This window comes from Delphinus delphis, chromosome 14 (genome assembly GCF_949987515.2).
Source record: "Delphinus delphis chromosome 14, mDelDel1.2, whole genome shotgun sequence".
NCBI classification, from domain to species: Eukaryota; Metazoa; Chordata; class Mammalia; order Artiodactyla; family Delphinidae; genus Delphinus; species Delphinus delphis.
The window spans coordinates 13,904,243-13,926,947 of NC_082696.1; the positions used below are offsets into that span (position 1 = coordinate 13,904,243).

General features: G+C 40.0%; 1 protein-coding gene across 17 annotated transcripts in view; it reads left to right on the forward strand.

Moving 5' to 3' along the window:
• Positions 1-22,705, forward strand: part of SYNE1 (spectrin repeat containing nuclear envelope protein 1) — a 464,275-nt gene that overhangs the window by 318,074 nt on the left and 123,496 nt on the right. For 12 of the 17 annotated variants that reach the window (XM_060029753.1, XM_060029751.1, XM_060029760.1 and 9 more), the window contains 7 exons: positions 4,034-4,168; positions 5,118-5,227; positions 10,177-10,333; positions 13,259-13,390; positions 13,592-13,747; positions 14,330-14,539; positions 18,942-19,043. In XM_060029753.1, coding sequence (XP_059885736.1) covers positions 4,034-4,168; positions 5,118-5,227; positions 10,177-10,333; positions 13,259-13,390; positions 13,592-13,747; positions 14,330-14,539; positions 18,942-19,043 — 1,002 coding nt within the window. The remainder of the gene's footprint in view (positions 1-4,033; positions 4,169-5,117; positions 5,228-10,176; positions 10,334-13,258; positions 13,391-13,591; positions 13,748-14,329; positions 14,540-18,941; positions 19,044-22,705) is intronic. The other 5 variants (XM_060029756.1, XM_060029758.1, XM_060029761.1 and 2 more) reach the window with 3 other exon arrangements.

The window sequence follows — 22,705 nt, forward strand, 5'->3', positions numbered from 1 at the left end:
AACTTCAAGAAACCAAAACAAAGGGAAGAACTTCAAGGTTTCATGTCTGGGATAGTTATCATTTATCAGTCTCCAGTTGTGCCCTATGCCTAGAGGCAGGTAGGAAGGGAAGGGCCAGCCTAATACCCAGGCACATCTAGAGGTTAAAGAGAGGAAGGGTGCTGGCACAGTTGCAAGGCCTCAGGGCCTGGGAAGGGAATATAAATGAGTGAAGCTGACCCAGTCAGGACCTTGGCAAGCTGGTCGCCTGTCAAAGAAGCAGTTGTTACTCAGCTCCAGAATTTACAGGCAGCATTGCTAGATCTTCCAGAGAAAGCATATTTATATCTAAAATTTTCCAGTTTTAAAACGTTGACATTTTATTCTAAAATTTTAAAATAATTTGTGTGCCAAACAAACCTATCGGAAGCCAGGCCTGGTTCCCGAGCCGTCGCTTTAGAACTGCTGCTCTGACGTCTCCCCCGCCTGGCGCCGCCAGTCACTGAGTAGGTGACTCTGGGGCAAGATTCTTGAACTTCCCAAAATGTGTCTCACTGATGTTTTCTGATCTGTACAATAGGGATGATAGTAGTGTTTAACTTTTTAAAAAAATCCTGAGGATTTTCATGCAAGTAGCGCTTACAGGAAGTGCTCCAGTCTCAGTATAATAATAACAGCAACTGTTTGCAGAGCGCATTCTTTGGGAGGAAAAACTCCTGACATGCTCCGAGGCCTGGTCTGAGACTGGTAGGCCTGGTGCCCACACCCAGCAGATCCTGGCCGCAGGGATTCTTCACATTGACTAAAGTTCTGACTCTGCCCGCAAGTGTAAGCTTCCCTGGGGATACTGCTGTGTGAAGTGTAAATACAGAAAAATGTGGCACTGTTTGCACTGAAATTGGTCGTTGTTTGTTTTAAAGTATCTATAAATACCATCATCTTTTCGTCTCGTGAGTTCCCAGGATATAAAATATTGATTTTCTAAATACAATCGGAGCTGTTGAGATTATTTTTCCAACTGCAGGAATAGAGTCCAGTTTACATTATTATTACCAGGAAAAGGACTATTTACCCCGGTGTACGGAGTTGATCTAAACTTAACTAATGTTAACTGGGGGAAAAAAAAACTTCCATTGAGTGTGGACGTCAGTGAAGTTGGGTTTGCATAATTCAGGAGAGCTGGAATACCTTCCTAAATCATGTGTGACCATACGCACATAATTCCTCAGTGCTAGTTATCTGTAAAATGGTCACATGTCTTATGGCCATTCTTTTTAACTAATTGGACTTCTAGGCACATCAGTGAATAATCCAGTTAGTTCTCCCCACCCCACCCCAAAATGGTTTCCTTCTCTCTATGACGCAGGCATATAATAACATCTCTCGAGTTACATGATGTCTTTCTTTGTAATAAGTTTAAATCATTTTCACACATTATCATTCATCTAAGGAACAGAGTTCACCCTACATAAATAATGAAATGCTTTATAAACAAGTGTTTTATTTAATGTTAAGCATTCTCCAATCCTCGCTAATGTTCCAAGGAATGTTCCTGGCAAAAATGGTTACTCTTCTAGTATTTCCACAATAAACAGCTCACATAGCCCCACCGAGGCGGGATCCCTCTGGGTCCCACCTGGGTGGGACTATGTAATCCACCTTATTTGCTATTCCCTAGATAGGTCAGAAAACTGTTATCAGACCTCAGATACTGTAATTACCATTATTTTATTCCTTCTGTCAATGCCTTCGTATCCCAAGGGGAAAGGAAAAGGAATTTGAACCGATTCTTAATCATTTTTTGCTTCCTGTGGTCCAAGACTGATGTTTCAAAATGATGAAATCAGCCAGAGAAAAACTGGCTAACTGAAAAACCAAACCTCACCACAGAGAAAATGCGTACTAGGCATCTGTTTTTGATGCTGCATAATTTCCTTTTTTCTCAAGCTGTGGATTCAATTAATCAAATATGAGTCCCCTTCTTAGATTTTGTCTTAGAATCTGAAATGTGTCCGTGCGTGTAAAAGTGGTTAAGTTGTCCTTAAGACCTAAGATTTCAACTGCTGTTTTTCCAAGTACAATTGGCATTTTTCTCCAGTGTGAGGAATTTGAAATCAGAGCTCTCAGTCAGACTATAGTTACCTGCAGAGAAGGGTGAGCTGGGGCCCTGAGGAGTTGCCACGGAGTCTTCAGGCTGGGCTCTGAAAACAAACCTTTACCGAAGGGCAAAGCAGAGAGGAAGTGGCTGGAGCCCACAAAAGAGAGTTCGCAGGTCAGGACCATGGCCACTGTTTTGTCACTGGGGCTTTGACTAGGGACAGCTTTCAACCTGTTACACTGACTTCTTTGGGGTCATTCTCTACAGGTCCGTTTTGACCTGCTGTTTCCTCCTTGCCTGGAAAAGCCAGGATCTGGGTAGATGGAGAATTCTCAGATGGGGGAGACTGCTTTATGCAGAAATGTGTGGCCTTCAGTCCTGGAGGAATGCCGGACCACCCCAAACCTCCCACCTTCAGGAAGATCACTGCTTCTCTGGAAGAGGCACTCCTGGGAGGGCGGGGAACGTACTGACCTGGGTGTCACTAGTCACCTGAAGGTCCTGCGAAATGCAAATAACATGTTTTAGGCCAGTGGCACACCAGTTGTTCTACCTAAACCGCCTTCTTTCACTGGGGAGCTGGGTCATCTTAAAGGAAAGCGAGTACCTGTGAGCTAAGGTGGCTCAGAATCAGGATGAAATATAAATAGTACCTATAGGTTTCACTGTTTGCTTCACTGCACTTCAAGCACGGATACAGATGTTGCCAGGTTGATGATCTGGAACATTTTACAGTTTAATTATGAGATTCTATTGGGTAAGACAGAGGGGGAACAGCCCCCATCTATTTCTCTGTAAGAGTTAGCGTACAGTTCTGAAAATAAGAGGAAGAGAAGGGTCTTTGTGGGCAGTCAGGCGGGCTGAGCTGGGGTGGCTGTACCCCATTCCGTGGTCAGAGTCGGCAGAGAGGAGCCAGAGGCTGGGGGAGCAGCATCTCCGCAGGACGACTCCTCTATGGAAGCACCCTAAAGAATGTTCCCTTTGTTCCCTTTCTTTGCGCCTGCCCCCGGCCCCTCCCCTTGCTCCAGCCATGCTTGCCCTCTCTCTGCTCTCTCTGAGATGCTAAGCTTCTTTCCCCTACGGCCTTTGCTCCAGCGGTTCCCTAGGCCTGGAGGCCCCTCCCCCAATCTTTGCCAGCACTCCACACACATTGTCAGCTCTGCAGACGCCTTCCTCCCCAGCCTAAGAAACCCTTGCCCTTCACTTTCCATCCCATTGTCTAGTTTCACATTCTTTGTAGCTCTTATCACCATCCCAGTGTATCTTGTTTGTTTATTGTCTGTCTCCCCAGCAGGGCCCTTGTCTGGCTTCTGGGCTGAATACCACCCAGTGCCCAAAACAGTGCCTGACACACAGTGGGTACTGATCCGTATTTAGTACATGAGTCATACCCAAATGGTGTAATTTATCCTGTGACGTATAAATATATGGGAGTAGAAAGGCACTCATTCAGAACTAGTTCCATTCTGATACACCGTATTTTAGGGCCTGTTAAATTCCGTCAGGACAGTCTAGCAGGAAGAATGAACTCCTGCCCGGGTAATAAGTAATTACATTGGCTTTCTCCTTTAGCCATACTTTGTCAAAGCCAGAGTGGCAACAGATGGCAGCGGAGTCTAGTCCTGGTGGTGACAGTAAAGGAAATAAGATCTAGAGTTATATTCTCATGGAAAAAATTCCAGAATGGTATGTGGTGACCACATCAGTCAGCTAAAAATCCTAGCCTCTAGAGGACAGTTTTTTCCCCTCAGGTGTTTCTGAGTATAATCATCTCCCTCCTGCAAATGCCATAAATTTGGGGGGTTTTGTCTTACCGTTTTTTTTAATGTGGTCTCATGTCCACATGGAGCCACTTTGGTATCATTATTCAGACCACGCTAAAAAGGAGCTGTCACTCTGTTTTGGTTAAGGTCTTCCAGTGGGTAGTATGACTCTTGATTTCTGCCTCGTTTAAAGCAGGGGACAGCCCAAGAGAAGGAGGAGAGCGATGCTGACCTGGCTGCCACTCAGAGCCCCGGCGTTCAGGAATGGCTGGCTCAAGCTCGGACCGCGTGGACCCAACAGCGACAGAGCAGCCTCCAGCAGCAAAAAGTAACGCACTTCCTGACCTTCCCACCTGCAGATAGACCAGACGAACACCTTGAGAGAAATGTTTTAGAAGGACAAGTTCCTTCTGTACTAAAGACAGAATGCTCCTTTATCTTCTCTTTGGACAGAAGCAGAACCTGGCTGTTTCCTTTCCATGTACTTACTTGTGACCACTGGAATGACTGGTCATTTTAAAGTCGGTTCTGAAAGAAGAGCTTGTGCTTAGTTTTAAAACAGTGTAACTCAATTATAATCTGCCCTCTATTTCTAGTCTTGCCTCTATTATAAATAATAAAAACCTCAGGGAGGCCTCTGGGAATTGGTAAATGTCTGAGTTACATGTTTTTAAAAGAAATGAAATTTGCTTTCAGCTCTCAAGTAGATACCATCAGAAAATAGGATTGCAAGTTACTGCCAGGTGAAACAAATGAGCTGTGATGACTGAGAAGGATTGCTCATTGATATCTTCACTTTATGGAGAGGGCATATTAAAATATTTTATCAAAGAGTAGAGACATTTATTATAAATAATGAAAAAGTAAAACTGAGGCCATTGATGATCCAATTTATCAAGTGAGTGGGAAATTGAAGAGAGCTGTTGCTCTCAAGGGTCTCTTTCAGTTAGAACAAGGCAGTATCGACTTTTGAAAAGTGAAAGTGCATTTTGTACCACTTGGGGGCACCATTGCCCAGCAAAAGTTTCTTTTCTCATTGATTTTTTTTTTTTTTTTCCAAGATTATTCAGAGAGTATCTTTTATCAAAGCCAAAGAAAGTTACAGAAGACTTGGAGACATGTCTGAACAGTTACCTAAACCACACCTTTTGTGTAATGTGCAAACTTAAAAACTTACTACCAAAGTTCTCTGAAAATTTTCTAGACATAGAGCTGTGATTGTAGAGAATAATCATAAAGTAACAAAGATGTTTTTATTTGTCCTTTTCCTTGAGCAGGAATTGGAACAGGAATTAGCAGAGCAGAAGAGCCTCCTCCAGTCAGTAGCCAGTCTTGGAGAGGAAATTCTAACCCAACACTCAGCTGCAGAGACTTCTGGTGGTGTTGGGTAGGTTTCTTTCATTCTTTTTTTTTTTAATTCACTAGTTTGTTTTATTCTTTTAGATTCCATGTTTAAGTGATATCATACAGTATTTGTCTTTCTCTGTCTGACTTATTTCACTAAGCATAATACCCTCTAAGTCTATCCATGTTGTTGCAAGTGGAAAACTTTTCATTCTTTTTTATGGCTGAGTAATATTCCATTGTATATAGGTACCACATCTTCTTTATCCATTCATCTGTTGATGGACACTTAGGTTGCTTCCATATCTTGGCTACTGTAAATAATGCTGCCATGAACATTGGGGTGCAAGTATCTTTTCAGATTAGAGTTTTTATTTTCTTCAAATATATACCGAGGAGTGGAATTGCTGGAACTTATGACAGTTTTATTTTTAGTTTTTTGAGGAACCTCCATACTGTTTTCCACAGTGACTGCACCAATTTACATTCCCACCAGCAGTGTACAACAGTTCCCTTTGCTTCACATCCTTGCCAACATTTGTTATTTGTGGTTTTTTTGATGATAGCCATTCTGACAGGTGTGAGGTGATACCTAATTGTGGTTTTGATTTACATTTCTCTGATGACAGCTTACTGTTCTCTTCTTGTCACTGTTTTCCTAACATTTGAAGAAATGTAAATATCTCACTCAAAATTTTATTTTGAACATCTGCAAAAATTTAATCATTTTGTTTTCACTTTATGATGTTACATTTACTTGCATTTTGAACATTTTGTTGTGCAGCATGAGTATAGCTAGTAATTATAATGGCTAACTTGCGTACCCTCTTTCCACTACGCTTAGCATTTCTGTCTATAGAAGATGCTAAGTTCATTTTTAAAATCAAATAAGAAATGCATTATAAAATTAGATTCATGGTATTTCTAACTGAATAATTATATCTAACTGCAAAACATTTTCCCTACCAGAGCTAATCTTCCCCTAATATCATTCTGAAAAATAAATATATGTGCCTTCTAAGTATCTTGAGTTTCCTTGATGATCTGTTTCTACAGTTTCTGTATATAAAGTCATTGAGCTTTGAGTCCTGGTTTGGAGTAGAGACTGAAAGTCTTTTACACAGGAAAGTAAAGTGTTGAAGAAAAATTAAGGAAAGTGGAGAATTTTCAGGTTGAAGATTCTGGTTTAAAAGGTAGGAAGGAAAATAAACTGAAGAAGCGTGGAAGTGTCCCTGTATTTTGAGGCAGGTCTGGGTTTTATTCCTGTTCTGTATTTGTCACCATGGAAAAGTAACTCAACTCTGAGACTTTGTTTGCTTATCAATAGAATTAGAGTAATAATTGACTACCGTCATCACAGAAGGGCTGTGCTGTGAACATTGTGAATGTCAACTGAAAGGATATATAGGAGAAGTATCTTTAAAATCTAAAACATTAAAAAAAAAACTTTCAGCGAAACCTCTGTGTTCATGCAATGCCAACGGTTGAAATTTAGCAGCATCCTTTGACAACCATCATGTGTCAAAGAGCTTTAACTCCATGGCCTCCAGTGTTTTCATTTCTGAACATTTGTTTGGAGGAAATACATGGTATAAAGATGACTTTTGAAATATTATTTATAATACCAAATAATTTAAAAAGGCAGAAATGCCTATTAAAAAAAAAGGCCTAAGAAACATTTTATGCCTATATAATCTTAACAAAAAATTATGTAACAATATCAGAAAATGTATATGTGGTCCTAAGTAAAAAATGTGATATAAAATTGAATGTATAGTACATGTATGAGTAAGAACCAGAGTAGATGTGGATGATCAAAGGTAACTTTGGCGAGGGTAGATTTGGAGATTTTTCTTTCCTTTTTTTTTTAAGGTTATTCAGTTTGACATAAAGTTGCTGACGTATGACATGCGTGTTGACTATATATGTATATACATATAAGAAATAGGAAGATATTCAAGGAAAGAAAAACAAAAAGCAGTAAAAATATTGATACAACTAATAAATATCAATTTAAAAGAATAGGAATGAATACATAAAATAGGAATGAATAACATCTATGGTCAGGAATTCCATTAAAATAACCCTAATACTGTACACATTGTGTTAAAATATAATGGGGTTTTAAAAGTCTCTGTTGTCCTCAGGCTTAAAAATGCTGATAAGGCCATAAACATGTGTCTGTATAAATCTAAAACGAGGAACGCTGTTTCGACTCTGAGTAGAGACTTGCCTTCACTTTGCATTTTCTTTTCTGTTCCCAGTTCTTCTAAGACGTTTCTTCATCCCTCATAGTTTTCTGAATATTTTTGCCAAACTCTGTTTTTACGAAGAACACATCCACACATTGCCTCCTCATTGTATGTAGAGTCACGAGAAGCCGCGGTAGGAATATTCTGCAACTTTCTTGCCATGATTTTCTTTTCTTTCCTTGGCCTTTAGCTTTGGAAAGGAGCCAAATGAAAGACAAACAGCTATAAATTGCGCGTTCAAATATAAAAATATTTTAAAGAGAAATTTGCAGTGCAGTACTGGCTTTCTGTAGAACATTTACTCCAAATACTTACACATTCTTTAATTTTTATACAAAATCTTTAGAAAAATCTCCTTTAAATCTAGTTGATGACAGAGCAGCCGTGCCTTTTGGTAAATACACCGAGCAAACAAACAACCATCAATTAAACGCTATCCAGAAGTCAAAAGAAAAATATATGTATATATTTTTAAAAGAACAGAATAACGTTGCTAGGGAAAAACTTTATATAGTCAGCCTTCAACATATTAGCTGATTTTCTAAGACTATCAAGTGTGAATTGGTTTATGTCAGAAAATCCCTGTGGGATGGGCATGGTTTGCTTCATGGCTACAAATTTAATAAATAAGGAATAAGTACTACGTGACGTGGAGGAGTCCTTGATGGAGGAGTCCTTCCAAGATCACTAAGGAAACTCAACTGGAAATTAATTGATATAAATATCAAAGGAAAAGAAGAATATTTTCTATGGGAAACGAAAGGCTGTGTTCTTATTTAATTTGCTGGTGGCATTATATATGTGTCAATACTTAAACATAAGAATATATACATATTAAATATCCCCAGGAGTTTTTTTTTTTTTTTTTCCTTTTTTGGCCACACGGCTTGCGGGATCTTAGTTCCCTGACCAGGGATTGCACCCAAGCCCTTTGCGCTGAAAGCGGAGTCCTAACCACTGGACCGCCAAGGAATTCCCAGATATCCCCAGGTTTTATACTAAATTGTTATGCAAATATAAATGAATTAAAAGTGACGCACTGCAGTCCACCACCCCAAAAAACAGCACAATAAAGAAATTTAATTTCAGAAGAATTTTAAAACTTGTTTTTTATTTAAAATGCTTTTTAAAAAGCAGAAAAATCCTTAGGGAATTCCTTGGCAGTCCAGTGGTTAGGACTCTGTACTCTCACTGCCGAGGGCCCAGGTTTTATCCCTGGTCAGGGAACTAAGATCCCACAAGCCGTGGGATGAGGCCAAAGGAAAAAAAAAAAAAAAAAAAAAAAAGGCAGAAAAATCCAGAGACTAATATAGCAAAATTAGAGGTATCAATTTTATTTTGATATTTTTTCACTCAGCATTACTTTTTTAGATCAATCCATGTTGATACATATAGATCTAGTTTTTTCATTGTAACTGCTTAACAGTATTTTAACTTGTAACTATAACAACTTACCCATTTTCTTATTGATGGGCCTTTATATTGTTGCCATTTTTTTTTGTTTGTTTTTTGCTATTACTAGCATTGTTGAACTTAACCTCTTAACATGTCTTTAAGTGTGCAGGTAAGAAAGATTCTGTTATATCTTAGAAGTAGAAGTGCTGCATCATAGCCTTATAGATAATTTTTTAAGGTTTACTTCAACAGACCTACCTAAAGAAACTATTGTATTCAATGCTTATTCTGAAAAGAATTGGCTTTGGGGTAGTGTATAGTATTATTCTGCCAATGAACTGGTTATTTTTTTTCTTCACTTGAGCAAAAGTTTCCATCAAAGTAATAGTAATGGCTATCTAGTATGGCTTTCGGTTGGTTCTAGTTAGGACTTCAAAACCCCTGACAAACTAGGACCTATTGGAACTTGGGTCCCCCAGGTTCTTATCATTGCCATTACCATTATCATTAGGCCGCATTGACTGAGTGGCTGTTTTTGACCAGATAGGGTCATAGGCATTATGCATATCTTCTCTAAATTTAATTCTCATACTTCTGCAAGATAGGTACTATCTTCATTTTAAAGATGAGAAGATTGGACTCCCCTGGCGATCCAGTGGTTAAGACTCCACGCTTCCAATGCAGGGGGCCGGGGTTCAATCCCTGGTCGGTGAACTAAGATCCCACGTGCCACACGGCACAGCCAAAAGGATAAAAAAAAATAAAGATGAGGAAATTGAGGCTCTGAGAAGTGAAGTGACTTACTCAAAGTCACAAATCTCATGTGCTGGAACAGGGAACCCAGATCTGTCTCACCCCCAGAGCCATAGTCTCAGATGCTACCTTATGCCTCTCTTTAAGGATGACCCTTCCACATTCTGTACTCCTATTGCATGTCCTGAAACCTGTTCTGTAGTATTTTCCTTGGACTCAGGGTGAAAACTCTCAATAGACTAGGCAGCATTTTTAGGGCTTTTGAATCAGTTTGTGGGCTATTTGTCAAAGGATACAAGTCTTATCGTCTGCTTTCTAAAAGTTACAGTTATTTTTATCTTTAATGCTGAGCTGTTTTCAGTGTATTTTTTTAATTATTGTGCTCATGGTTCAATTATATGAGTAAGAATATACTTGCTTTACTATTAGTCTCAAGTTTTCTATTTTAATTTATATTTTTAAAGTATAAGCTAATGACTGAAATAATCTGGTTGCAATTTTAGAAGCCAGATCTAGTACACATAATAAATTACCTAGAACTTATTGCCTTTTTACACACATTGTAAACTTAGATTATTTATTCTTCTAATAGCGAAAAACCTGATGTGTTATCCCAGGAGTTGGGGATGGAAGGGCAGAAATCACCTGCTGAAGACCAGATGAGAATGAAATGGGAAAGCCTCCATCAGGAATTTAGCACCAAGCAGAAACTACTTCAGAATGTTCTGCAACACGAACAAGAGCAAGTGGTATCGAACGTTTTGCTTTTACATATTAACTGATATAAAAGATGTACAGCTTATGCTATGGGAGGGAATATAACTGTGCAACAACCTATATTTCATTATCAATTCCAAAATAAGACATAAAAAAATTACTCATCCTACACTCTTCTTAACAAGCCTGTTTCACATATCTCTTTATAATGATATGTGGAAGTTTATTTGACTTCTAGATACTGTTTTCCTCAGAGAAGATTAATATCTGATGACTCATTAGCGTAAACCATTAAATTTCAAATGGACCCCCCCTTTTTTCCCACAACTTTGAAAATTAAGGATATACACATCCAGGCCAAAAAAAAAAAAAAAAAGCTACAAATTTGTCAGTAAGTTATCAGGTTATCTTATTTTCTTTTGCTACTTCCAGTATTTAATCATTTCCGAAGATCTTACTGGGAAACACACTGGGACCCCAGTGGAGCTAAAGGGAGGGGAATTCAGGGGTCAGTTACAGTGGTCATTGGCCCATCTGTAGGCTGGTTCCCAAGATGGGTGGATACTCGTGATGTTGGACTTGGTTCCAACAAGCAAGCCAAATCCAGTGGAATTAAATATAGCAATAGAAGGTTCCAGATAGATAATAGCTATGAGTTCACCCTAAGCAGAAGCCTGAGAACAACAGAGAGTCAGAGAGATTGACCCCTTAAGAACTAGTCAGGGAAGCCTGTGATGCTCACCACAGCTGTGGCCCGGCAGGATGCTGGAGATAGAAGCCTAGCCCAGGTCCTGGGTCAGCCCTGCTCTGGCCATCCCACCACGGAGGTATCATCAGAGCAAGTTCTAAGACCTTCACTGTGGATCTGGGGAAGCTGCTGTTTTCACTGCTCTGCTCCGGACTAGCTTAGGAGCTGGGAGAGGCTGACCCCGGAAGAGAAAGGGTATCAATAATTACAGAGGAGGGAAAGGCAGGAGCTGACAAAGCGGGCACTGTAGGGCAGGTACACCTTGCCAGGATCACCTGAAAGGGGGATGTCTAAAGGTGCCCCATCTGCTGAGAGCCGTGCGTAAGTCGTACAGAGCCATTCACCTCTGTCTCCGTTTACAGCCTCTTGTGGCATTCACACCTTCTCACTCCCTGGCCAGGGCCTTCGTTGCCTCTGTCCACAGGACCGTCACCAGCTCTGGCCCTGGAGAATAGAAAGCCCTCCCTCTCCAGAGGCAGTTGTCTCGAAATCATACTCCACCCTGGCACACAGGGCCCACCCTGGCACACAGGGCCCTTATACCTTTTGCATGGACCTCCTACCTGTGTTGAATGAATCCTTCTTCACACCCCGATCAAACATTCCTCAGACTCATGGCTTGAGTTCTTGATTGCCGACGTAGATCTCCTGGACCTCAGAACAGCACTGTTCATGTTATAGGATTTCCCCATTCCTTTGTCTGTAAGTGGTATTTACAGTCCTAAATGGTGGACTGCAGCCTTTTCTGACTCTCCTAAGTCAGATAAATCTGGGATATTTCTAGTCACATTCCATGCTTACTTACTACTATTCATTCGTGAAATGCCCGACCCCTGATTCTGCCTCTTGTCCATTCAGCTTAAACACTTGCATGGGTCACCCATCCAGCATTGCTGACCTGGACGTCTCCACCATACCTGCTCTCATCTGGGAGAGCTGCTTTTTCTCTCAGTGCCCTGTCAGCACTTTCTTCTCTTTGGTGAGAAGAGGTGAGAGAAAAGTACAGGAAGAAGTAGTCCGGCTGTGAGTTTCCAGAAAGAAAGGGAATGATCTATTAGGAACATATTTTGTGTTCTAGGTGTTAACATAACAATGCTGTGGTGAGGTTGACATTACCTCTCTTCGTAGATCAGTCAGCTAAGGCTTGGAGAGATTAGATAATTTCTCAGGGTCTTGTGACTAAGAAGAGGCTGAACTGGGATGGAGATGCAGGTCTGTTTAACTCCGAAGTCCCTCATTTTTCATGTTACGTTACTGACAATTTTGTACACTTGGATGATATACTTAACTAATCTCAAGTGTAAAAACAGGCACTTTTTTTTTTTTTTTTTTTGCCTCAAGTTCATTAGGTCAAAAGGCATCAGTCTTTCAGAGCAATGTTTCTTTGTTCACTTCCACTGTATTTAGCATCTCTGCAGAACACCTGGCCTCAGGATGAGCTATGGCTTCTGCTCCTAGGAACCTGTAACCCAACTAAGGAAATACTTGAGACATTTCTGACAAATTAAGCAGCTGGGGAGGCTCCATTAGCAGGAATTAAAAAGGAAACAAAAGTAAAAAAAAAAAAAAAAAAAGTGGAAAGTGGCTAGAAGAGGTGTGGAATTTAAGGCAGTGGATTATAAAGAGATGCTGGATGGTGAGCATCCAGCCACAGTGGGGAATGAGCCTGGCATGTGTAGAGGATAATGAGTTAATCAGCCTGAAAAGTAAGGACAAGATGAGGTGTTCTAAAAAATTACAGGACACTGAGTTTGAGCAGAAACATCATTAAAACGTTTGAGTGCGAGGCCATATCATAGTCCTTACTGGGGAGACATTGTGTTTGCCTAGAAGAGTTTAGGGGGGAAGTAAAGGAATCATGAAAGCAAAGGGATCAGTCTAGTTCTGGTATTTCGGCTGAATTATTTCATCATGGGTTATGCTAAAACCAAGATTAAGTTGAGAGGAAGGCTATGATGAGAATTCAGGCATTTTTCCCCACTATTTTCTTTTCTCTCTTTCTTTTTTTCTCGGTCCATCAGGGAAACATTGCCATTGCTGGATCTGGTCATCATGTTTAGTGGACATGGTGTGTTGTAAGGTGGTTTTTCTCCAGCAGAGGTTTCCATAAACACAGTTTTCCCAGCATCTGCTTCAGTGTTCATTTCTAAATGAGAACACCTGGATAGAGTACAACTGGTCCTAACTAAGCTCTCCCGTCTGCCTACAGCTTTACAGCAGGCCAAATCGGCTCCTGTCTGGCATGCCACTGTACAAAGGGGACGGACAGGCCCAGGATAAATCCGCGGTGACGTCTTTGCTGGATGGATTGAACCAGGCCTTCGAGGAGGTTTCAGCCCAGGTAGGGTGGTGCGCTTGGTCTCCTTGTGGATCTGGGATCCCAGGGGGTTGCTCCACCCCTGGGCGTGAGCTGTTGAGACCCAGCGCTAGTGATTAGCCCCGGAAAGGCAGAGCCACTGGACCCCAGCATCTCATCCTGGTATTTTTCTTTGATTCCTCAAAACACTGTAATTAATCCTTTGTTCCTTCCTTTTTTTCTCAGGGTGGAGGGACAAAGAGGCAGAACGCTGACTTGGAACAGAAGCTATACGACGGGGTCTCGGCTACCTCTACGTGGCTGGATGATGTAGAGGATCGCTTATTTGCTGCCACAGCGCTTCTACCAGCAGAGGCGGAAACTTGCCTCTTTAACCAAGAGGTAAGCTTGGCGGCCCGTGTCTGTGGGTGTATGACATTACGCGGTACTTGAAATGCTGACATCAGATAATTAATGTTACGTGTAAAGAAGGTCAAGCATAAAACAGTTCTACTAAGGGACAAATGAGGTATATTTCCAAGCAGCGTAATGCAGAAAAGAATTGCCTAAATATCAAAAGCTGTCAAAGATATTTATGTTTTGTAGTTTTATTCTTTGTCTTGTGTATGTAGGAGGTGGAAGAAACTGAGGACTCCGTGGGAACCCTGTTGTATATTGCAAAGCTTCCCCATGTGAAACACAGACTAAAAATAAGAATTATGAATTTCTAAGTGACACCTTAGAAAACTCATCTTTTCACCAAATATTATATATTAGTATTAGCAAATGATGTAAAGTTTCTGAGGAAAATAACAGTAACTTGCCTAATATTTACAGAAGTGTGTGAAGTGGTCCAACTTGCCTTAGATGTAATTATCACTGAGCAGTATGAGAGATATAGTGGCCTTCCTATGAGGAAATGACTCGATTTGTATGTAAATTCATGGATCTAAACATTGAAATGCACTTTCTTATCAACCCCAGACTCTTGCCAAAGATATTAAGGAAATGTCTGAAGAAATGGATAAGAACAAGAACTTGTTTTCCCAAGCCTTTCCAGAGAATGGTGATAACCGAGATGTTATCGAAGACACTTTGGGTTGTCTTCTGGGCAGATTGTCTTTGCTAGACTCAGTAGTAAATCAACGATGTCATCAGATGAAGGAAAGACTTCAGCAAATACTAAATTTCCAGGTAAGACATTATCAAAAGATGTTTCACCATTTTCCAGCTACCTTCAACAATAAACAGGATCTTATCGAGGTATGATATAGACCTACCTATATACCTATCCAGGTATATAGATATAGACCTACCTTTTATATACATATAGACCTACATTTTTTTTCAAAGGTACAAAGGGCAAGAACATTACAGAAAAACAAGGGGGTTGAACTCAAGGAATAGAAAACAAAGTTTGATGCTCCTAGAAGTGGAAGGTTGAGAAAATCAGCCAACCAAACTTAGGGCTGAATAGAACTTTAAATTCAACCAGTGAAGCTCATATATATGGCATATTATAATGATAATTTCCAGTTGATAAAACTGGAGTTTAAAACATAAGACCAAAGAAACATGCAGGAAGTAATAAAAAGCATCCTTTGGGAATGCTTACATTCTAATTGAATTTTATTTGTAGCGAACACAGAAGTTTTATAAAATAGATTCATGTAATACATGTAATTAGGGCCAAGGGGTTGATGTAAAATTTTGATTTCCAAAAAAATACTGTAAAGTGTCAAACATAGCACTCGCCAGGAAATGTGGAATTTTCTAGATATTCATCTAGAGGGACAAATTATCATTGCCTTCCAGTAGTTTACATTCTTAAAACTATAAACTAAAATTATCACAAACATTTGTGTATCATTTCTCTACTCACAAGAAATCTTCACATGTATTATTGACATAATAATAATATGATGATTTTTATCACCTACTGCTGTATAACCTTAGCTGCTTCTCTGACCTAAGTATCCTCAACTATTAAACCATGCCCAAGGTAACTACCTTTTAGGGCTTTGTGAGGAAAAAATGAGTTAAAATGTGTAAAATACTTTAAACAGTGTCTGAAACATAGTAAGCACTCAGCACGTTTTGTTACTGTTGCTGCAATTAATAGTAGTATTTATGATAATAGATATAGGATCTAAAACCAGTGGAAAAGTTAAATTATTTCTCCAAGGTTATTTAACCATCAAGAACTGGAGCCAGGATTCGACTCAAAGAATGTTTGTATATTTTATATTGTTAGGATGATGGCGGGGGAGTTGGAGAAAAGTAGACTTATTCAAGATATATTTGGAAGGCAGAATCAATAGGGGAGCGTCTGTTTGGATCTGGGCAACAAGAGAAAGGGGCACTGCTGAGGAACTCCAGGGACTCTGACGTGAGCATCTGGGGGGCATTGGCTGACAGAAAAGACAGGTGGGAGCAGTGCCATGGACCAAGGGGCAAGACTGGGTCGTTAGCAGTACCACTGGCTGGGCAAGGATATCAGGTAGAATTAAAATACTCAGGTGAATAGTCGCAAGTCTGTGGCTTAGAAGAATGACCTGCATTGGATATTTGCATTTGTATCTGTTATGCTGTGTAGTACACAGAGAGGAAAGAGCATTTCCCTTTCAGTTAGAAAACCTGGGGTTGATTATTTGGGTATTTTGTCTTGAATGCAAGATCTGATTGCATGTACATCTGTACATAGTATGTCTCAAATCAGCTAAACTGTTGTGCAACTTATGGAAACTTGTTTCATTCCTCTAAAATTCCTCTTGCATAAAATAACACACTGAGTTTTAATAGCATTCTAGTCAATTGGCCATGAATGAGGTGGGTTAAAAGTGCAAATGGGTGTATCACCAGGAGCCATGTTTCCCTTTTTCAAATTGCGTTCTCTATGCTAGTGTCTCTGGTACTTTTCAGTTGTTATTGGTAATCATAGCCAGTCAGAGTAAAAACTGAACTAAGCACGAATACTCTGGAACTTATTCTGGGTAGAGGATCAAGAGAAGAACAAGTAATCTTGAAATTCTCTTTCAATCATCTTCTCTATTTTTCTCTGCCAACAAGTTTCTACTTGCTGGTGGCCAGCTCACAAACAAAAACTGACATTTCAAAATGTCTGTGCTCCAATTTAATTGAGAGAAGGAGTTCCAGTGTTAGATAATTAAAAGTCAAGTCACAAACCATTTTACTTTGCACTGAGCACCTGGTATACTCTCAGTGCTCAGCACTTATTGGAATGGTAGCCTTCATTTTACAGTTAACTTTTTTTTTTTTTTTTTTTTTGCGGTACGCGGGCCTCTCACTGTTGTGGCCTCTCCCGTTGCGGAGCACAGGCTCCGGACGCGCAGGCTCAGCGGCCACGGCTCACGGGCCCAGCCACTCCGTGGCATGTGGGATCTTCCTGGACCTGGGCACGAACCCGCGTCCCCTGCATCGGCAGGCGGACTCTCAACCACTGTGCCACCAGGGAAGCTCCCAGTTAACTTTTGAGTATTAGCTTTTGCCAGATGTTAACGTTATCCTATACCCAACAGACAATCTGGAAAATGGGTAGATGTTATGTAGAAGTATGTTATCTACATGGAATCACAAGTTAATTATCACCTATTCTGTATTTTTAAAACTTTTATTCATAGACTTAAACCCAAATAAATTTCCTAGACATTTTTATAGTTGAATATTTTATTTAAAAAGTAAAAAATGAAAGAATTTCTTACTGAATGAGCAGGGCAACACAAATGATTTTAAAACTTGAAGCTTCCTGTTTCTCAGACAGCTAGAAGCCCACCTCTTTATGCCCGACAAGTAATTCCAGTAACTGTAAGAAAAAAATTGTGATGTCTGTTATGTGTGTAGTATATAGATACCTTAAATACCCTGCTGTATCACAAGTGTGGTATTAAGAAATGGTTAAAGCCTTTGGATTTTCATTCTTAAGAAAATACCAACGTCCATATGGTTATAAGCCCCTCTTAAAGTCCTTTATTTAGTAATTTTTAAATCAGTCATATTCTCTGCTTTACTTTCTTCTTGGCTAGTCTCGTCTAGTCATTAGCACAGCTTCTAGAAATGTGAACTCTGTTCTCTATTACCTGGAGTAGAATATGATTAATCTAGAAAATGTGCTATTAAACATGTAAAGATGATATACAGGAAATACATATACCCTCTTCATTTCTAACCCACCTTTATACTTATCTACTCATTTAGATTAACGGAACTAATGTTTTTCTAAATACATGTAGGTAATAAGGATTTTACTTCTTTTGAATCTGTTCAAATGAATGGGAACCTCTTTTCTTATGCATATAAACAGATAAATGTATCATGGTTCTAATGGCCCACGTGGCCTTACCCTGAGCACAGCTGATGACACAAGCATTATCATAACTCATAAGCAGAACCCTTGTTTCTGGCATCGTTTTTCCAGTGCTGTTCTTATAATTTCTCGTCTAGTCTGCAGCTAGGCTTGCAGATTGGTTTGGGTTTTGGTTAGTGGCAGCTGCTGCCTCTTAGGACCGTATGCTTTTCTCTAAATCTCACGTTCAGTTCTATTTCTTCTTTTCTTTTTAAACTGCATAATACACCTACTCTTTTGCTTCAGCCTCGTATTTTGTGTTATAATGCTACCATGTATCCTTAAAGACTTCTTTTCTTCTTTGGTGTGATTATCCTTCTACTCATGAGACAGTCAGAATTTTTGCATCTTGGTACCATACACACGTGTGATCAGCTCCCGCTGAAGAGAATGTGATAAGTCAGACTTCAGCCTATGATGAGCAACCAGCCCATCACAGCGGTTTCTAACTAATAAGAAATAGAGCTTACTTGTTGATATTTCAGGAGAAAAATTAAAAATGTTATAATTCAAGCTTTGTTCTAGTTGATTATTCCTTTTAGAATTGAGTATCAAAAAGTCTGAGAGTTATCTCCTTTCTGTACAGAGTTAACTCAATATAAGTATATTTGGACATTTAAATGAGTAACGTTTATGAGTAGGCTTAGCTAAGATTTTTTTGTGTTGTCTTTTCATATGCCTTTGGTCACTGTGAATAATGTTTATCTTCTAAACTTCTGGATGGCTTTTTATAAGCTTGTGCAAATTCTTTGAAAATAAGAGAAAGAAGGAAGTGAGGGAGAGAGGGAAGGAGAGGAGAGAGGAAAAAAAGGATCATAATTATTCTTAAGAATAATATTTTTCCCCCAAACACAACACCACGTCCAGGTTGTTTTACTAGCTAGAAGTCCTTAGTGTAATATTTCTGCTGCAATGTTTAAATGTGCTCCTTTATTACAGAAATAACAAGAACATTTGGGTGACCAATATTGCTTTTTATTTGTGTACTTCGTCTCCATCTGTGTTGTGTTGGAAATGCTTTGTATAACAAATTCTAGCACTTGGTGTAAATTTTTTAGCACTTGTATAAATTGTTACCAGTTCCTTTTACTTTCCCGTAAGATAATATTGTTTCTTCTGGAAACAATTAAATTCCTACCCCTGTATATTATTTCTAAGAATGTGTGTTATATTTACAGCCATTTTGAATTTCCTGTTACACATGTTAAGCCTTCCTGTTGCTTTCCTCCTCAGAATGATCTGAAGGTGCTGTTTGCATCACTGGCTGACCACAAATACATCATTCTGCAGAAACTGGCAAATGTGTTTGAACAGCCTGTGGCAGAGCAAATAGAGGTATTTACAGCCGCCTTTTTCCATAAGAGCAAGTGCGATGAGTAGATCTGATTTACTATGAAATTCCACATATTCTTTGGAATATTAATGGCTTACTGTAGCATTTTTGTTTGTCATCTATTTTGTTTTTAAGTACCAGGTTTACAGATTACATTGACTCTGTCACTTACTTCTGTGTGTAACCAGGAAATGTGAGAGAGGAAAAGGTGTTAGTGACAGATGCTGACCTGAAGGTGTTTGCCACCTAACCATGAGATTAGACATGAACCTCAATGACACTCGACAGGGAGTCAGACCGTCCTGGTAGCGTTACACATGAAGCACTATGGATGTTTAGAAGCTGGGAGATTACCTTCAGCGGTGGTAGGATTAGGGAAAATTTTGTAAAGGGAAATTCGAACTGGACTTAGAAGTTTGGACACACAGAGACTGGGAAGAAAGGTGTTCTAGTAAAAAGAACAGCAAGAACAAAGGCATAAATGTTAGACCATTCAGGGCACTTCGGGAGAAAAGCAAGTAATCCTGTTCAGCTGAACTGAACAATGAACAAAGGTGATTGAGGGGAAGTAGGGTTCAAAGAGGAAATTTGAAGCAACTTATAGAGTCTGTTGCATGTCAGAGAATTTGGACTTTGTTCTACAAACGAGTGGTCAACTTTATTGCTTGTGCACTTCATTGGTTAAAACAATAAGCACACACCACAAATACATGTGTATTTACTTATTTATAAATTACAAGCAGGTACTGTGTTATAAAGCATACACACAAGTGAAAATTAAAAATGCATGTGGTTGTATATAAAGGAAAGACACAGTGTTTCATTCTCATCGATCATCTTAAACACTTTTGGGTACTTTTGGGTGAGTAGCTTGGAGACCACTGGCAGTGGAAAGTCACTAGGGATGTTTGGGGGTGAGGATAAGTGTCAGTGCCAACTCCTGCATCTGGTGCTTGACATGACAGCTCAGGAGGAGGGAGGCAATGGGAAGGATGTTACACAGAACATCCCATTTCGTAAACTAAGTAATGATGAAAATGTGTGCTTTAATAGAATTGCATACCCTAGTTTCAGTAGACCTCTAATGGTTCTGTGGGTAGAGGCCATAGGGAATCACCTGAAATACAGACCACCTCAAATACTTCCCTATAGGTTGAGATATCTAGATCTCTCTCCCTCTCTGACCATCTAAAACAGTTTGCAAAATTATATTTGAATATGTATCTTTCTGCACCCTAATTTCATCTGTTTTTTAACAGAGGTCCCTCATTCTTCCCAAATTGAAAATCATTCTTCTGCGTCATAACTTCTACTTGAAAGGACCCCTTTTTATTTTTATTTTTTATTTTTGGCTTATAATGTACCCAATCCCAAACAGAATTTGAGCAGCCATAAGAGTGCTTTGCCTTGAATTTCTAATGTGAAATTTAGGATACGTATGATCACAAGTAACACTTTTACTGATTATTGACCAATACAACCAATGTAAATTCCAGAGATAAAAATAAATTACTCCTGATTTCGCTGAATAAATGGAAAGCAACTCAAAAAGTGCTAATCCCATCCCTACCCTCCTTGGGTTAAAGAGGTAACAGTAGCAGAAGCATGGGGATATATTCATCTTTGGAGTCGTGTCATTCTGACCTAGAACAGACCTGTTGCCCCATAAGCCTGTTGCACAGCTGTCTTCTTCAATCTCCCTTTACTACCGTTCTGAGAATTTCTTTCACTTCTCCCTTCTGCTGGGTCTTCTCTTTCCTGAGCTTCAGGTCTTTCTCTTTACTGTATTGCTTCCTTGTTTCCTTAGTGCACATCCTTACTAAGAAAGGATGCGTGCTACATATAGTTTTCAATGTTTTGCATGTCTGGAAATGTTCCAGTCATATGCTCACATACTGCTCATAGCCAGGCTCTTTATACAATCCTTGGTCAGTTCTTTACAGAGTTTGGAGGCTTTTGCTCCATTGTTTTCTAGCTTCCAGTGTTGGCTTGAGGAATTGAAAATTGTTCTAATTCCCGAAGGCCTCAGTGTTCTGAAATTTCACAGCGACACGCCTTGGGGATGGTCTGTTTCATCCAGCGGGCTGGGGGCTCAGTGGGCTCTTTTGATCTGGCAGCTCTCATCTTTCTATTCTGGAACATTTTCTAAGAGTTATTTAAATAGTTTTCATCCCTCTATTTTATCTGTCTCCCTTTCTGAAATTCCTTTTAGGCAGATGCTGGATGTTCTGGTCCAATCCTCTAACTTTCTTATCGAGGGACATGTCTCTCTTTGTCTTTTTGCTCTGCTTTCTGGACACTTCCTCAGTTTCAACTCTAAACTTTTCTGTTGACTTCTGCATATCTGCTCTCATGCATTTAATCTTCTCAGAGACTGGGAAGTAGTATCCACTTTTGGGTAGTATCCTGTTCTTTTTCAAATAGATGCATTGTCTTTTAGAATCTCTCTGGTATATTAGTGATTTGGGGGTTGAAAGGGTTTTGGGGGGACTTGGGGGGAGTTTTTATTTGTTGGTTTTTCCTGTATAATCTATTCCCCTCCAGGTTGCTTTTAATTTGTTGGCCTATTTTGGTCTCCGTCTTTCATGTTAGAGGCTTTTCTCAGCTATATGGAAATGCTTTGTTGTCTCTTCGCATTTAGGATGAGAGACTGAATGGGAACTTCATGAATGGATGGGGCTTGACAGTTTTGAGGTTTATGGAAGGATGATCTGTGTGGGCTATTGGAGAATCCTTGTGTCAGATTTTTTAGGTCTTTTCTGTTGGTCTTTTCATATTCTCCCGCCCACCCCCTTCTGTCTGGAGAGTAGAAACAAGGCTTCAGCACTCTAGGAGACGTAGGGGATCCACATTCAGCATTCAGTGGGTGTTGTCACTTTATCCCCTTGTTTTCAGTCAAGGACTCGAGCCCACAACTGTGCCTGGTGCCCCTCAGTCCAGAGACATCTGTTTTACCTTCTCCAGAAAATGAACTTTCAGTCTTTCGCCAAGGAAGGGAAGAGCCAGTGTGGAATGAGGAAGGGGATCTGGGAATCGAGGTGCTCTTTAAGCAGCTTTCCACCAACCCTCCTTATTTAGCACCCACCCCATGTTGCCCAGGGTTCCAGAGATTCCTGTTGCTTTAATTCGGTGATAAAGAAGCCCTGCTAGCTTAGGATCCAGCTTTCTCAGCTTTCCTAAGTCAATTCCCGTGTATCCTTCTGATTTTCAGCTGGCAAAATTTTGTTGGTATTGCCCTCTTTCCTATTTCTTTGCCCTTGTAGATTTATGAAGGAAAAACACCCCAGAAAACAAGCAAACAAAATATTGGCAGTGGTTTTGGTGGGGACTCAGGAAAGAGAAAATAAGACACGTGTGTTTCATCTGCCATGTGGAGTCCATATTCTTTTCATCAGGGCAGCTGAGGTTGCTTTTATTCCGAAAGCCTTCCTCGACTGCTCCAGGATTCACTGGTGTCTCCCTGCTCCGAAGTCCTCTAACAGGGATGAGCTGCAGCAAGCTTAGTACATAGCTGTATTCAGCCTTGTTTCCTTTTCTTCTGTTTACTCAGGCTTCCTAAGCAGACTGGAAGCTCCTTGAAGGCCAGGTTGATGCCTTGTCCTGCTTCTGTAGACCTCACCCTGAGAAGACAAGGCTCAGCGCTAGCTGTCACTTTCATACTTGA